Source organism: Salmo salar, chromosome 25, assembly GCF_965601325.2.
Source record: "Salmo salar chromosome 25, fSalSal1, whole genome shotgun sequence".
NCBI classification, from domain to species: Eukaryota; Metazoa; Chordata; class Actinopteri; order Salmoniformes; family Salmonidae; genus Salmo; species Salmo salar.
In genome coordinates, this window is record NC_138315.1 from 19,442,288 (window position 1) to 19,460,196 (window position 17,909).

At 40.1% G+C, this 17,909-nt stretch overlaps 2 protein-coding genes across 3 annotated transcripts in view; both read left to right on the forward strand.

Annotated features, from left to right (window-relative positions):
• The window catches only part of LOC106586327 (activin receptor type-2A), a 48,852-nt gene extending 45,103 nt beyond the window's left edge, over positions 1-3,749 (forward strand). Inside the window, exon 11 of the mRNA XM_014173501.3 lies at positions 487-3,749. Coding sequence (XP_014028976.1) covers positions 487-681 — 195 coding nt within the window. The 3' untranslated portion in view covers positions 682-3,749. The remainder of the gene's footprint in view (positions 1-486) is intronic.
• A 1,828-nt stretch (positions 3,750-5,577) lies between these two features.
• LOC106586325 (methyl-CpG-binding domain protein 5) overlaps positions 5,578-17,909 on the forward strand; it is a 53,664-nt gene continuing 41,332 nt past the window's right edge. Inside the window, exon 1 of one of the 2 annotated variants that reach the window (XM_014173499.3) lies at positions 5,578-5,933. The gene's annotated coding sequence lies outside the window, so the exon portion shown is untranslated. The remainder of the gene's footprint in view (positions 5,934-17,909) is intronic. The other variant, XM_014173500.3, reaches the window with a different exon arrangement.

Genomic DNA, 17,909 nt, shown 5'->3' on the forward strand with positions numbered 1-17,909 from the left:
ATGGGCTATTATTTAGCTATTATAGCTAAATATAGCTCCATGTTAATTTCCCTGTATAAACCTGTCTCTTCCTGCCATGGCCCAGGCCACTGCTTACCTCATCTGTTTATGTCTTGACTACGGTTAGCTAAGACGGTTTGTCGGAATCCCTACTGTCTGCAGAGCATCCTAACTCGAGCCCAACGCAGACACTTATTGATCGGAGAATGATACCATCTTTGTGGCCTGATTTCTCTCCCCCCCAGTCTAGAAGATAGCGGACATTTCTGAAATGTCTGCTGAGTAGCCTCCTTCTCACAGTTTCTGCACTATCAGTGTCTCCTATCGAATCTGTGGATCTGTAACAGTAGATTAGTTAAGCTAATGGCGTCTGTTCTCTCTGTCCACCATGCTGCCACACGGGCCTCGTTTGCTGTGTGTCATTGTGCCCTTGTGTCGCAGAGGGTAAACGTGTGTGTGCTAATGTGTGTGCTTTGTCCCTCCCAGGGTCTGACCATGCTGTGTGAGACCATCGAGGAGTGCTGGGACCACGAGGCAGAGGCGCGCCTGTCGGCGGGGTGCGTGGAGGAGCGCGTCGTGCAGATGCAGCGCCTCAACAACGTCACTGCGCCCGAGGAGATTGTCACAGTTGTCACCATGGTGACCAACGTGGACTACCCCCCTAAAGAATCCAGCCTATGACTAGGCGTATGAGTTAACAAATGACAGGAGAACAGACCCCACAGAGACTCACCTCCCTGAGCAGAGGGTCAAGACTCGTTCCACATCCGTCGCTGTGATTGTACACAAGGTGGCGGCAAAAATCACTCAGTGGACCTAGGTTCATGGAGAACTATCCAGGTCTGAATTGGTTCCTATTGCGTTTAGCTACATGTGTGCCTAAAGACTTCCTCACGCCTGGGTCATTTTAAAATGGGAGGGCGTGATGGGAAAACAAACTAGCAATCATCTAGATCCCTCACTGGACACACCTTGACAATGGACAAAGTCATTTTAAAGTTGACCTTTTGGCCTATATTACAATTTTTTTGTAAAAGAAAGGAAAACGTACTTCCTGGACTGACTTCAGTTTTTTCTCTAAGAAAAGGAGGAACAGGGGAGAAGAAGAATCCCGACACAAAACACAGTTAATTTAATTTCAGTATAAAAAGGGCAACTTGGTTTTTAAACACATTTGCTCTTTGTGTTTCTATGAATGACTATTGTAATGCCAATAAGAAACAGCTTCTGAATGTCTGTGTATCGCTGCTGTACATATATCAACAGAGAAAGAGAGAAAATAGCGTAATCAAGGTTATTTATCCGGACCTGCCTCACAGCATTTCTATAAAAATAACCATCAACCTCTTGAGTCTGTTAACAAGGTATACCTCAGTTTCACATCCTACAAATGATGTTTTCCTTCGCAACACTAAAACCACTACAGGACATCGACATTCAGATGACATGTTTGGTATTGAAGCTTTTTCAAATTCTGGAGTATGCCAACAAAAATGGCCATTCACAAATCAGTGTTTTTGCCTTGTTAAGTCCTTTGTTTGTGTATTTTATATGTTGCCCCAGCTATTCAAATGTGACTGTGAGCGTTGTTGTTTTACCAACATTTTTAGACCGTTTAAACATGTTGAGAAGAAAATCCCTGAAAATATGAATACATTAGAGAAAAAATATTTTAAAAGCATTTCCCTTATTAGATTTGCGGTGTCCACAAAATATTTAAAAAGCATGTCGTCGCCCCCCCCCCCTTTTCTATGTAAAAGTGTGTGACACTGGTGGCAGGTGTTCTACAATCCACTGTAAAATGTCTACAATCCGCTGTAACGGTAATGCTCTTTCTCCCTGGCCTGGTTGTAGTATTTTCTGTTTGTAGTCTGATATTTCGATACGTCTCAGGAAGCACACATTACTCTATGACCCCGTCCTCTCTGCTTTTAGGCGCTGACTGATTCTCGTGCCATTATTTTGGAGACAACTTAGTCAAGGGGTGCATACCCTTTACAGCTGGTGTGGTTTTCAGGTAGATGTCCATATAGAGGGGTTATTCAGATCATGTCGGGTGTTCTACATTACTAAAGTAGCCATCATGATCAAATCTATATGTTCCCCTCCAATCTTGTATTCCCCAACACTAACAGCATGTCCACCACTTTGGCTATGTGCTCCTTAGACAAGACATAAAAAGATTAAAATGGCCAATTGCAGCTTTCAGATTCTAACCCGGAATATGTTCTGTTAGTAGTCCTATTGTACTCAAACATTGGTGACTCAATTATATGCTTCTCTCCATCAGACTTATTTTGTTATAGCCTACCACATAACATTCAGGGATATAGTAACACTACGCTTTTACTCAGTTAACTGTATGCAATCAAAGTTGAGGCTGACAGTGGCTTCTTGCCATGGCACCAACTTTCAATCTCTATGTAGCGTTTGTTTTTTAATCAATGAAATCAGCTGTTTTTTGTTTATTCTCTGACTATAAACCCGCACATCCTCTCTGGCAATAACTGTATGCCATCTCAATAGTACAATGATATGTAAGTTATGGATTTAAAGTGGTCACTGCATCTGTAGGACTAAGCCTGTAGCTCGGAGGGTTTATTATTCTCTCACTCACTGACATCTATGCTACTCTTGCTATTCCTCTCTAACCTGAGCCACTGATTCAGGAGTGTAGATATGGGGAGCCAACAACAGAGCAATCTTCAAAAGCAGGGGAGACAGATTTGCTACTGCTGCCATTTTGGTATATACTTACTGTATTATCTGTAGCACTGATGCCAAGGAGGAAAGTCAAATCCAATCTTTATGTTTCCATATTTTCCATACTTTTTAAAAACACTGCTGCTGTGAAAATGCTCCATCTCACTAAACAGATGCTCTCCCTCCTGCCTCAGAAGGTTCCTAGGTTTATTTGATGTAAAACAATAGTACATTACTTGTTTCTATGACACCATTATGTTTCTAAGGAGGCACACATTACATTTAGCCTACATTATACCCCCTTAAAAGCCAAACCCCTCTGACATTAGTAGATGACTGGATGGAAAATGCACAGTATGTACATATGAATGTTGTTTTAGATTGTGATTTTAGCATGATGTTGTTTTATATGGTCTCAAGGCAAAAAATGAATAAAAAAATCCTTTCTATTGTTAATAATATTCCCCAAAAATATTTTTGTTGTTTATTTTATATGTAATTGTATTTTAAAAATGGTTTTATTAATTTATGTCAAGGCCCAGGCAATGCTAACTTCTCTTTCAGAAGAAGAAGTATTGTTATTATATATATCTTTATGCTAGTAAAGAATCCCTGGATTGGCTCATAATTTACCTCAGACAGACATCCTAGCTGTCACTCAACGTTCCCACAACATTGATCAGTGTTGAAGGCGAGTTGTATGGTGCAACTATAGACTTGTATAATTAACAATGTTGTGGGAATATGAGCTGAGATTTGATCAGCTATGGCGTTTTTATTTTCTATGTTCCGTTGACATTACTTTGTCATCACACAATAGAAATGGTGTCACTGTTAACTGAGGTTTGTGTTTTCTGCCGATATTCTCACCATAAGCATAAATGGCCATCCTACAATCAAAATAAACATGACATCTTTTCCTTTGTTTTGCAAGTATTTAACAAACAGTTTCAGGGCTTGGTTGGAAGTGATTGTTAAATATTGTACAGAATAAATTGTATGCTATTTCTCCCACTAAAATAAAGTATAGTGACTGCTCTGAACAATGTGTACTGTCTGTTTTTGGGGTTCTGAGTATGAAAACGCAGGTGCATTTACTCACGAGTGGTGCAGCTGTCTAAGGCACTGCATCTCAGTGCTAGAGGCGTCACTACAGACCCTGGTTCGATTCCAGGCTGTATCACAACCGGCCGTGATTGGGAGATCCATAGGGCGGCGCACAATTGGCCCAGCGTCGTCCGGGTTAGGTTTGGCTGGTGTAGGCCGTCATTGTAAATACGAATTTGTTCTTAACTGGCTTACCTAGTTAAACAAAGGTTAAATAAAGAAATATATATATATATATATATACACATGTTTTTATATATATATATATATATATATATTCCGAGGCAGACAGGTTGCCTCCCACAATGTTAAAACCTTCAGGATCGGTGGGTCCCCTGTGGGACGGTTGAGCTAACGTAGGCTAATACGATTAGCATGAGGTTGTAAGTAAAAAGACAATTTCCCAGGACATAGACATATCTGATATTGGCAGAAAGCTTAAATTCTTGTTAATCTAACTGCACTGTCCAATTTACAGTAGCTATTACAGTGAAATAATACCATGCTATTGTTTGAGGAGAGTGCACAGTTTTGAACATGAAAAGTTGACTAATTTACAAATTAGTCACATTTGGGCAGTCTTGATACAAAATTTAGAACAGAAATTCAATGGTTCATTGTATCATTCTAAAACTTTGTACATACACTGCTGCCATCTAGTGGCCAAAATTTAAATTGCACCTTGGCTGGAATAATACATTATGACCTTTCTCTTGCATTTCAAAGATGATGGTACAAAAAAAGACAAAAACATTTTTTTTCTTGTATTATCTTTTACCAGATCTAATGTGTTATATTCTCCTACATTCCTTTCACATTTCCACAAACTTCAGTGTTTCCTTTCAAATGGTACCAAGAATATGCATATCCTTGCTACAGGCAGTTAGATTTGGGTATGTCATTTTAGGCGAAAATTGGAGAAAAAAAAGGGGCAGATCCTTAAGAGTTAACAATGTTCCAGCCCGAGGTCTGGGATTTCGGAGACTACACTATCCTGGGAGCATTGAAGAAGAGGCAGCAACATTCATCCAATGTTTACCCACCACCTGTGTAAACCCATTAATGTGCATATGGCTGTGAATGAATGTTACAACTGTGCTGCTGATTTAGGATAGATTGTGAGAATAGGATGATTCGTGCAGTCCCTCATCTACCAAGCTGGCAGAATTTTTGATGCAGTGCTGAAGTACAGTATGAATGTGGTTTGGTAGATCTCAGCACCCTAGGGAGCTGGAGAGCTCCATCTGATCACTAGATGGCAGCAAAGCCCATTGCATCTCAGATTCCCTTTGTCACACCTTGGGATGCATGAACATGAATTGAACATCCTGGGCCTGATACACTAAATATGTACGCACATTATAATCTACACTACCTATAGAAGCTACAATAAGGCCATACATTGTGTTTGAAAGATTTTCCCCACAACGTTCTAACGAAATGCATTCAATGGATGCATTATGAACAGCTGTCTGGCAGTGGTGTACTATAAGTACAAAATAATCACAATTTATTCAATAATCAGAATATGCCTGCATTAAGGAATGCATGCACCATAATACTTTCGAAGATACAAGAATGTTTCAACATGTCTCCTGCTAAATAACTACATTTAAACTTCAATGGCATATGGACGTCCCAAGGATCCCGAATAGCACTGACCCTTTCTCTAAACCTTGCTTGCGTACCATTTACATTGTGTTGCATGGTGGGACACCTTTTTCCAGGCTCCAGCTGCGGCGCATGCGCAATGTATCTCTCCCATATTTCTATTCCCAACAAGCTCGATAGAAATCGAGCAGTGGCACTTGTACGTGGGAGCGCTTTAATCTTGATTTTCAAAGGAATAGCTAACCTGAACGTAGACTTATTTCAACACATAATCCTTAAAAGCTAAATGTGGACTATTTAAATGCAGGGCATGGTATTTGGGATATGCTAAAACCTCATTTCTGACTCCTGCCTCTCAGCAACAGACCTCTGCCTGGTCTCTGGCTGTCTCAATTTTGGCCCTGGCTCGACTCGACTGACATTTCTGCAAAGGGCTTCGGTTCATGGTGTTATTTTTACTAAATTCTCGGGTTGCTGGGTGTCGTTTTTGTCATCTGAAAAAGGTAACTAAGGTAAGAGTGTAATATTAGTTTACAAATTTAAGATATATATTTTTGCAAACTCTACTGTAGCTGTTAGCTAGCTAAATGGCTAGCTAAGTTAGCGACTAGTAGCACAACAAAGATGTGGGAAAAAAATATGTATTTTGTCATGCAGGGACTACTGTTGAAGTTGTAGCTATCTTCACCAAGCGTGTTCTTGGCTGTGAAATTGTTCGTGCTGTGTTTATGTTATGTCATCGTCAATAACAGGGTAGTAAGCGTAGCCACCAAGTAGCGAGCTCCTTGTTATTTTCAGAGGTAAACAGCCAAGTACTCCATCTAAACGTGTATCTATTCTCAATTGCGATATGATTTTAGAAACATAAAGCCCTTTACTTTATCATATCAAAATTAATTTTACAAATGAAAAAAAATACACTTACTGTCACCAGTGGAGGCTGCTGGAACGGCGCATCAACACATGGAAACCATGTGTTTGATGTATTTGATTCCAATATTCCTATCCAGTCATTACCACGAGCCCGTCCTCCCCAATTAAGGTGCCACCAACTTCCTGTGCTGGACACTGTTTCATCTGGCTTTATCACAGTTGCAGCCGATATTATTTTTCAGTGACGAAGTTTCTGGAGCATGCTAGATAGCAAGGTAATTAACACAGGTGATCCCTTGGTCTGTCTTCTGTAAAGTTCTGTAACACGGAGATAGGGCCGTGTGGGAACACTAACCCTATAAAAGGTGTGTATCAATTTTAAAGTATTTTTTAATCGCTGATATGAACGATAAGGTCCTTATGCTATCAAAACCGTATCGCAAGCCATGCGTGTTAATGTTCAGATGGAGCGTCTGGATTTAACAAAACTCACACACACTTATGCTGTATTGTACTGTGGTTTCTGAGGAGTGTGGCACAGTAATAATTTACCTGACTTTAATATAATTGTTTTTTCCCTAAATCCTAATCCTGGATAGTGATGACAATCTGTAAGCGTTTGGTTTTTGTACTGTTTGATTTCTAAACTAGATGAGTTCTCAAATGTAAGCAGCTGCACAATATCATGGCGGGCATGCGTGATGTTGGATGCATTGGAATATAAAGTATGAGAAGGATAAATTGTCTGCAGGATTATAGTAAAATCAGTTGGGAAATTAATGTTTGCGTTTCAAATACTACATGTTCAGTGAATGTGACTATATTTAGGTGGTTTAAATTATTAGCCTAACTTTGTAACTAACCTTGTAAAAGTTGACAGTGGCAAGTTCTTGCCAATCCATTATTCTGCTACTAACTATGAGTGTGAGACATGTTTTCCATAATGTGCACGTTTTATGCATATACCTTCGAACAAAGAACACATCACATTTAGTGTTTGCCGGATGTAGAGGTCCTGGGCTGGGTTGTGAGGCCGGTTGGACGTACTGCCAAATGAACATTCAATTCTCAGGCAACTGCTCTGGTAGACATTCCTGCAGTCAGCATGCACTCTCCCTCAAAATTTGAGACATCTGTGGTGTTGTGTTGTGTGACAAAACTGCACATTTTAAAGTGGCCTTTTATTGTCCCCAGCACAAGGTGCACCTGTGTAATGATCATGCTGTTTAATCAGCTTCTTGATATGCCACACCTGCCAGGTGGATGGATTATTTTGGCAGATAAGAAATGATCACCAACAGTGACATAAACAAATTTGTGCAAAATATTTGAGAGAAATAAGCTTTTGGAACATTTATAAGCTTATGGAACATTTCAGGGATTTTTGATTTCAGCTCATGAAACATGGGACCAACACTTTACATGTTGCATTTTATATCTTTGTTCAGTGTATAGGGTTCCACATTTTGGGGAATATTCAGAGGTGGTAATTAAAGGGAATATATGGGAATTAACGGAAATTGATATTGATACCATTTAAATGTAATATTTTTTTGCATTGGATATATTTACCATATCATATGTGGATAGAAACATAAACCTTTTACCTTGTTATAAGTAGACCTACACTACCGTTCAAAAGTTTGGGGTCACTTAGCCTTTTAAAATGATAAACTTGAATTAGCTAACACAACGTGCCATTGGAACACAGGAGTAATGGTTGCTGATAATGGGCCTCTGTACGCCTATGTAGATATTCCATAAAAAATCTGCCGTTTCCAGCTACAATAGTCATTTACAACATTAACAATGTCCACACTGTATTTCTGATCAATTTGATGTTATTTTAAATTGACCAAAAAAATTGCTTTTCTTTCAGAAACAAGGACATTTCTAATTGATCATTAGAAAACCCTTTTGCAATTATGTTAGCACAGCTGAAAACTTGTTGGGCTGTTTAAAGAAGCAATACAACTGGCCATCTTTAGACTCGTTAAGTATCTAGAGCATCAGCATTTGTGGGTTCGGTTACAGGCTCAAAATGGCCAGAAACAAAGCAATTTGTTCTGAAACTCGTCAGTCTGTTCTTGTTCTGAGAAATGAAGGCTTTTCCATGTGAGAAATTGCCAAGAAACTGAAGATCTCGTACAATGCTGTGTACTACTCCCTTCACAGAACAGTGCAAACTGGCTCTAACCAGAATAGAAAGAGGAGTGGGAGGCCCCGGTGCACTACTGAGCAAGAGGACAAGTACATTAGAGTGTCTAGTTTGAGAAACAGAAGCCTCACAAGTCCTCAACTGGCAGCTTCATTAAATAGTACCCGCAAAACACCAGTCTCAACGTCAACAATGAAGAGGCGACTCCGGGATGCTGGCCTTCTAGGCAGAGTTGCAAAGAAAAAGCCTTATCTCAGACTGTCCAATAAAAAGAAAAGATTAAGATGGGCAAAAGAACAGACACTGGACAGAGGAACTCTGCTTAGAATGCCAGCATTCCGGAGTCTCCTCTTCACTGTTCACGTTGACACTGGTGTTTTGCGGGTACCATTTAATGAAGCTGCCAGTTGAGGACTTGTGAGGCGTCTTTCTCAAACTAGACACTCTAATGTACTTGTCCTCTTGCTCAGTTGTGCACCGAGGCCTCCCACTCCTCTTTCTATTCTGGTTAGAGCCAGTTTGCGCTGTTCTGTGAAGGAAGTAATACAATACAATACATTGTACAAGATCTTCAGTTTCTTGGGAATTTCTCGCATGGAATAGCCTTCATTTCTCAGAACAAGAATTGTCTGAGTTTCAGAAGAAAGTGCTTTGTGTCTGGCCATTTTGAGCCTGTAATCGAACCCACAAATGCTGATGCTCTAGATACTCAACTAGTCTATAAAGAAGGCCAGTTTTATTGCTTCTTTAATCAGTACAACAGTTTTCAGCTGTGCTAGCATAATTGCAATGGGATTTTCTAATGATCATTTAGCCTTTTAACCTCTCTGGGCTAGGTGGGACGTGACCGTCCCACTCTATTCAACAGCCAGTGGAACAGCGTGGCGCGAAATACAAAAACCTCAAAAATGCAATAATTTCAATTTTTCAAACATACGACTATTTTACACCATTTTAAAGATAAGACTCTCGTTAATGTAACTTCATTGTCCAATTTCAAAAAGGCTTTACAGCGAAAGCAAAACATTAGATTATGTTAAGAGAGTACATAGACCAAAATAATCACACAGCCATTTTCCAAGCAGGCATATATGTCACAAAAACCCAAAACATAGCTAAATGAAGCACTAACCTTTGATGATCTTCATCAGATGACACTCCTAGGACATTATGTTATACAATACATGTATGTTTTGTTCAATCAAGTTCATATTTATATCCACAAACAGCTTTTTACATTGGCGTGTGATGTTCAGAACATGCATTCCCACCAAAAACTTCCGGTGAATTTACTAAATTACTCATCATAAACGTTGACAAAATACATAACAATTATTTTAAGAATTTATAGATACAGAACTCCTTTATGCAATCGGTATGTCAGATTTTAAAATAGCTTTTCGGCGAAAGCACATTTTTCAATATTCTGAGTACATAGCTCAGCCATCACGGCTAGCTAATTTGACACCCGCCAAGTTCGGGGCTCACTAAACTCAGAATTAGTATTAGAAAAATTGTATTACCTTTGCTGATCTTCGTCAGAATGCACTCCCAGGACTGCTACTTCCACAAGAAATGTTGTTTTTGTTCCAAATAATCCATAGTTATGTCCAAATACCACCGTTTTGTTCGTGCGTTCAGGTCACTATCCAAAGGGTAATGCGCCAGTGCATTTCGAGACAAAAAAATTCAAAATGTTCCATTACCGTACTTAGAAGCATGTCAAACACTGTTTAAAATAAATGTTTATGGTATTTTTCGCGTAAAATAGCGATAATATTCCAACCGGACAATAGTGTATTCATTCAAAGAGGAAAAGAAAAAAACAGCGTGGACGAGTGAATGCGCATATCCAATCTCTTGTCACCAGGCAGACCACTGAGAAACTGAGCTACTATACTCTGCCCAGAGACAGAAGACGCCTCAACCCGCTTTCTGAAGGCTTTAGAGAGCCAATGGAAGCCTTAGAAAGTGCAACGTAACCCCACAGATACTGTAGTTTCGATAGAGAATCAAAAGAACTACAAATTCTCAGACAGGCCACTTCCTGCTTGGAATTTTCTCTGGTTTTTGCCTGCCATATGAGTTCTGTTATACTCAGACACCATTCAAACAGTTTTAGAAACTTCAGAGTGTTTTCTATCCAAATCTACTAATAATATGCATATTCTTGTTTCTGGGCAAGAGTAGTAAACAGTTTAAATCGGGTACGTTTTTTATCCGGCCGTGAAAATACTGCCCCCTAGCCCAGACAGGTTAAAATGATAATCTTGGATTAGCTAACACAATGTGCCATTGGAACACAGGAGTGATGGTTGCTGATAATGGGCCTCTGTACGCCTATGTAGATGTTCCACAAAAAAAATGCCGTTTCCAGCTACAGTAGTCATTTACAACATTAACAATGGCTACACTGTATTTCGGATCAATTTGATGTTATTTTAATGGACAAGAAATGTGCTTTTCTTTCAAAACAAGGGAATTTCTAAGTGACCCCAAACTTTTGAATGATAGTGTAATTGCAAATGATTAAATCCTTCCAATAGATATTTTAAAAAACAATTTAGTTACGAATTGAACTTTAATTAAATGAGTTGACTCTTCCCATGGGATGATTTCACTGAACAACCAAAAAGGGAATATTGAATGATCCCCAATGATCCATCGCATCTCCCCAAAACGTTTTTAACATGCATCTGTAAAATGATACTCTAGAAACGAAAGCTTTGGTTGTCTTCCTCTCAGGCTTCCATGTCTTCTCCCTGGACCTCCTCAATGTCCACCTCTTGAACATCAGACTCTGAGGCATCATCTTTACTGTCACTTTCCAACCTTGTTGAGGGTGGCTCGTTGTCAGGATCAAAAGGCCATCAATTTTTCAACCCTTGTATTGGTCAGCCTGTTGCGTGCTATGGTGTGTGTGTGTTCCCAAACAAGGACCAGCTGAGCTCTGAGGCGGCTGATGTTGGTGGGATTTGGAGGATGATGGAGGCAACAGGGGAAAGAGCCTCAGATCCACAAAGTCCCTTCCACCAGGTGGCTGAGATATATTGGCACGACTGCCATATTGCATCTCCATCCCAAAGCCCTTGCTTGGAAGTGTACTTTGCCAGACTGCCAAGAACCTTGCCCTCATCCAGGCCAAGGTGGTGAGACGCAGTAGTGATGACACCATAGGGCTTGTTGATCTCTGCCCCAGACAGGATGCTCTTGCCAGCATACTTGGTGTCCAACATGCACGCTGCAGCATGCATGGGCTTCAGGCAGAAGTCTTCACGCTTTTTGATGTATTTCAGAACTGCAGTTTCCTCTGTTTGGAGCAACAATGAAGTGGGCAGGGCAGTATGTATTTCTTCTCCTACATCTGCAAGCAGATTCTGAACATCAGACAGGATGGCATTGTCTCCCTCAATCCATGCAATGGCTACTGCTATAGGTTTCAGGCTGCTTACCACTCTCTCCCCAAATACATCATCCAGGAGGATCCTCTTGATGGGGCTGTCAATATCGGCAGACTGTCATATGGCCATTTCTTGGAGAGACTCCTTCCCCTCCAGGAGACTGTCAAACATGATGACAACACCACCCCATTGGGTGTTGCTGGGCAGCTTCAATGTGGTGCTCTTATTCTTCTCACTTTGCTTGGTGAGGTAGATTGCTGCTATAACTTGATGACCCTTCATCTTCAGTATGACCCTTGTTTTCAGTGCCGTGATGTCCTTGAGGAGCAGATTCAATGCATGAGCAGCACAGCCAATGGGTGTGATGTGAGGGTAGGACTCCTCCACTTTAGACCATGCAGCCATCATGTTCGCAGCATTATCTGTCACCAGTGCAAATACTTTCTGTTGTCCAAGGTCATTGATGACTGCCTTCAGCTCATCTGCAATGTAGAGACCGGTGTGTCTGTGCTCTTGTAGAATACTGGTTGAGGGGTGGAGATGATGTAGTTAATTATTCCTTGCCCACGATCATTCGACCACCCATCAGAGATGATTGCAATACAGTCTGCTTTCTCTGATTTTCTTGACCGTCACTTGAACTCTGAACTCTGCATCCAGCAAATGAGTAGATAAAGCATGTCTGGTTGAAGGGGTGTATGCTGGGCGAAAAACATTCAGAAATCTCTTCCAATACACTTCCTATGAGCATCAGAGGTTAACCAGTTGCATACACAGCTCGAGCAAGACATTCATCAGCATTTCTCTGAATACGTTCCTCCATTGAGTAAAAAAAAACGTATGATTCCAGGAGGACCATGAGCTGCTGCTATCGATAAGGTGTCTGATTCATCATTTTCACCTCGACAAAAATCCCTCTACTTCTATTGAAAGGTTGCTTGTTGTGAGCGCTGAGGGAACTTTATGCACTTGGCCAGGTGATTCTGCATCTTTGTTGCATTCTTCACATATGATTTGGCACAGTATATGCAAATGTACACAGCTTTTCCTTCTACATTAGCTGCATTGAAATGTCTCCACACATCAGATAGTGCCTGTGGCATTTTCCTGTAAAGATTAGGAAAAAAATTGTAAACAAAACAACAAATACAATTCCATGTACAGATAAATAGTTAATATGTAAATAAAAGATCAAATTTAAGATGGAGAATATTATGTTCATTACCGATGATAAATGACGAAGTGCGCGCCCTCATCCACTCGTGTCACAACACTACAGCCAAAATGGGAGCCACTTAGAAAAACTACAATTTCTAGCTCATTTTTCAAAAAACAAGCCTGAAATGCTTTCTAAAGACTGTTGACATCTACTGGAAGCCCTAGGAACTGCAATCCGGGAGGTATTCTATTGATTTCCCCATAGAAAGGTATTTTAAATGGTGTCACCTCCCAAAACACATTTCCGGGATGGATTCACCTCGGGTTTTCCCCTGCTATATCAGTTCTGTTATACTCAGACATTATTATTATTATTATTATTATTATTATTGTAACAGTTTTTGAAACTTTAGAGTTTTCTATCCAATACTACCAATTATATGCATATCCTAGCTTCTGGGCTTGAGTAACAGGCAGTTTACTTTGGGTACCTCATTCATCCAAACTTCCAAATACTGCCCCCTACCCCGAAGAAGTTAAGCAGTTAGGTTAAACAACTTCTTTTGTAAGATAAATGTTTTAAAATGAAACATGTATGGAAACAAATGAATTAACATTCCTCAGTTAGCAGGCTCAAGCAAGCTAAAATCCATATGGTAGCAAAAATGAACTAGCAGAAATTGTTAACAAGTTAGAAATGATTTCAACACACTTTGCTGTAGGCTACCATTAACCAGTTAACAAAAAAATCATGTATGTCATATAAAATATATTCACCCCACCCAGTATTGTAATCAAAACTTACCAGAAAGCATGTAGTCCTTGGCTCAGACAGTGTAGAAGTGTGGGCTCAATAGCATCTCATTAGTGTGCAAGATCTTGAGAATCAGCTGTACATGTGATGGAAGAATGCACTGTGCAGTAGAGGGTTGCAATTCCATTGAATTTGGGATAGTTTAACCAAAATATGCCACAAGACCTAGAATTGCCTTATGTGTATCCCACAAAAAAAGGTTAACTGTTATAAGCTAACCTTTTTTGATGAATTTAAGAAAAATTCCCAGGCTTAACTTTCCATAGACAATTTCAGAAAAAAATCTGGAAATGTACCTGAAAGTTTCCCACCATTTGCAACCCTAACAGTGTATAAAGAGCAGCATTTCCTAAACTCGATCTTTGGGTTTAGCCTGAGCCTCTAATGGAGACCGTAGAACTGTCATCAATGCATGCTTCAGTATCCCCCCCTCTCTCATGGAGCATTTGTGTTCCCAGGCCACATAGGTGTATCAAAAGGATCCCACCCTGGTCACCAATGTAGCCCACGGATGTAGAGTGAGAGAAGTGCCTTAACATAAGGCAATTTTAAGATCATGTGGTCCAGAGATGAGAACTCTATCTACGGCAAAAGCCTGTGCGCCTGACAGGGACAATAGAATTCATCACTGCATGTTACAATAGTCAAATATAATTTGTCACCTCAACCTAATTCTCTATGGAATTTAGTCTTTGATATGCTCTAACAAGCATTGTTTGCATGGTCAACTTACACACAGTTCTGACACACGCATTTACCCCTCCAGACATGCCACCAGTGGTCTTTTCACAGTCCCCAAATCAAGAACAAATTCAAGAAAGCATACAGTATTTTATATAGAGCCATTAATGATTTGAACTCCCTTCCATCTCATATTGCTCAAATGAACATGAAATGAAAATAAAGCAACACCTCACAGCACAACGCCTCTCCCCTAATTTACCTAGATATTTTGTGTGTATGTATTTATATGGAGGCTATGCGTGCAATTTTTAAGTATATGATCTTAAGCAGTTCTTGTCTATTATTATGTAATGTTTCGTGTGGACCCCAGGAAGAGTAGCTGTTGCTTTCGCGAACAGCTTTTCTAATATAATACCAAGCATGCATATCAGTAGTTGGTGGTCTTAAACTCTTAAAAATGTACTAGCCTGTGTAAGACCGGCTATATCACAACTGGCCGTGATTGGGAGTCCCATAGGGAGGTGCACAATTGGCCCAGCATCGTCCGGGTTTGGCCGGTGTAGGCCGTCATTGCAAATAAGAATTTGTTCTTAACTTCTATGGGCTAGGTGGGATGTTTGCGTCCCACCCTAGTCAACAGCCAGTGGAATCGTGTGGCGCGAAATACAAATACCTCATAAATGCTATAACTTCAATTTCTCAAACATATGACTATTTTACACCATTTTAAAGACAAGACTCTCGTTAACCTCTATGGGCAAGGCGGGACGAATTCGTCCCACCTACGTAACAGCCACCTGAATTCAGTGGCGCGATTTTTGAATCGTTTGAAATACTATTACTTCAATTTCTCAAACATATGACTATTTTACAGCTATTTAAAGACAAGACTCTCCTTAATCTAACCACACTGTCCGATTTCAAAAAGGCTTTACAACGAAAGCAAAACATTAGATTATGTCAGGAGAGTGCCCAGCCAGAAATAATCAGACACCCATTTTTCAAGCTAGCATATAATGTCACAAAAACCCAAACCACAGCTAAATGCAGCACTAACCTTTTATGATCTTCATCAGATGACACACCTAGGACATTATGTTATACAATACATGCATGTCTGTTCAATCAAGTTCATATTTATATCAAAAAACAGCTTTTTACATTAGCATGTGACGTTCAGAAAAAGCATACCCCCCGCAAACTTCCGGGGAATTTACTAACAGTTTGCTAAATTACTCACGATAAACGTTCACAAAAAGCATAACAATTATTTTAAGAATTATAGATACATTACTCCTCTATGCACTCGATATGTCCGATTTTAAAATAGCTTTTCGGATGAAGCACATTTTGCAATATTCTAAGTACATAGCCCAGCCATCACGGCTTTTAGACACTATACGCATTCTAGACACTATACGAATGGTAAATAACGGTCGCGCGCATGGCGTGACAAAAAATGTCTAAATATTCCATTACCGTACTTCGAAGCATGTCAACCGCTGTTTAAAACCCATTTTTATGCCATTTATCTCGTAGAAAAGCGATAATATTCCGACCGGGAATCTGCAATAAGCTAAACAGCCGAATGAAATTTCTCCACGGGGGCGAATCGTGCACGCGCCTCATTCAATGGTCCTCTGATCGGCCACTTGGATAAGGCAATAATCTGTTTCAGCCAGAGGCTGCCTCGTCATCGTTCAGGTTTTTCCCGGGTTCTGAGAGCCTATTGGAGCCCTGGGAATTGTCACGTTACAGCTAAGATCCTTACTCTTCAATAAACAGATGCAAGATGCACGACTCCTTGTCAGACAGGCCACTTCCTGCATGAAACCTTGTCAGGTTTTTGCCTGCCATAGGAGTTCTGTTATACTCACAGACACCATTCAAACAGTTTTAGAAACTTTAGGGTGTTTTCTATCCAAACCTGAACAATAATATGCATATTCTAGCTTCTGAGTTGATGTAGGAGGCAGTTAAAAATGGGCACATATTTTTTCCAAAATTCTCAATACTGCCCCCTAGCCCAAACAGGTTAATCTAACCACACTGTCTGATTTCAAAAAGGCTTTACAGCGAAAGCAAAACATTAGATTATGTCAGGAGAGTACCCAGCCAAAAATAATCACACAGCCATTTTCAAAGCATGCATATATGTCACAAAAACCCAAACCACAGCTAAATGCAGCACTAACCTTTGATGATCTTCATCAGATGACACTCCTAGGACATTATGTTATACAATACATGCATGTTTTGTTCAATCAAGTTCATATTTACATCAAAAACCAGCTTTTTACATTAGCATGTGATGTTCAGAACTAGCATACCCACTGCAAACTCTTCTCAGGTTTTGGCCTGCCATATGAGTTCTGTTATACTCAGACACCATTCAAACAGTTTTAGAAACTTTAGGGTGTTTTCTATCCAAAGCCAATAATTATATGCATATTCTAGTTACTGGGCAGGAGTAGTAACCAGATTAAATCGGGTACGTTTTTTATCCAGCCGTGAAAATACTGCCCCCTAGCCATAACAGGTTAAAAGGCGGTACTGTGGGTTTATCGCCACACTCTCACAGACATTCTGTGTGAAGAAAATATGTTCTATTTAGTCTTGTACCTCATTGGGGAGATATTGTCTGGGATGGGGGGAGGAAGGAGGTTGAATTGTTCAGTTCTGATGTTGTCATTCTGTCTTTTTCCCAAGTGCCTTACACCGTACATTATTACTGAGACAATTTATCCTGGGGTTTTTGGGTATTCATTGCTTTTCCACTCTGTGCTCTAATGACAGGGTTGTATAACGGGAGTGCTCATGGTGGCCAAAATAATTCAAGTATATTTTGTTGAACATCAAAGGGGCTAACAACCATGTGAAATGTTGGAGGGTGCTGAGACATTTAAAGGGCAACCTCGTATGTGTTCTCAATGGCGTCTTAACTCAATTTTACTCTCAGATAAAGAGTTTGTCCATTTCATTTCTTCTGAAATCACCTTATTCCTAGAAATTAATTCAACCCCAGGTATATCCTGCTCTTCCACATGGGAGTCCCTCAAAGCATACCTACGTGGTCAAATTATACAGCCAACAAAAACAAATCTCGCTCTCTCGCTCTTTGAGACCTGAGCAAAGCCATAGCTACTAGTATGCTACAGATCCTTCCTCTGATCTATATAAAGAAAGCCAGCTACTCAAATCTGAATTTGACGAGCTCTCTACCAGAGAAGCTGAACAATTACTCTTACGAGCTCGATACAGTGTTTTGAGCAAGGCGACAAGGCCAATAAACTCCTTCCACATTAGATCCGTAAATCTGAGGCCTCACGTTTAATCCCACATATAAGGACCCTGTCTGGTGCTACCACAGTTATACATAAAGAGAACAGTTTTATTCAGC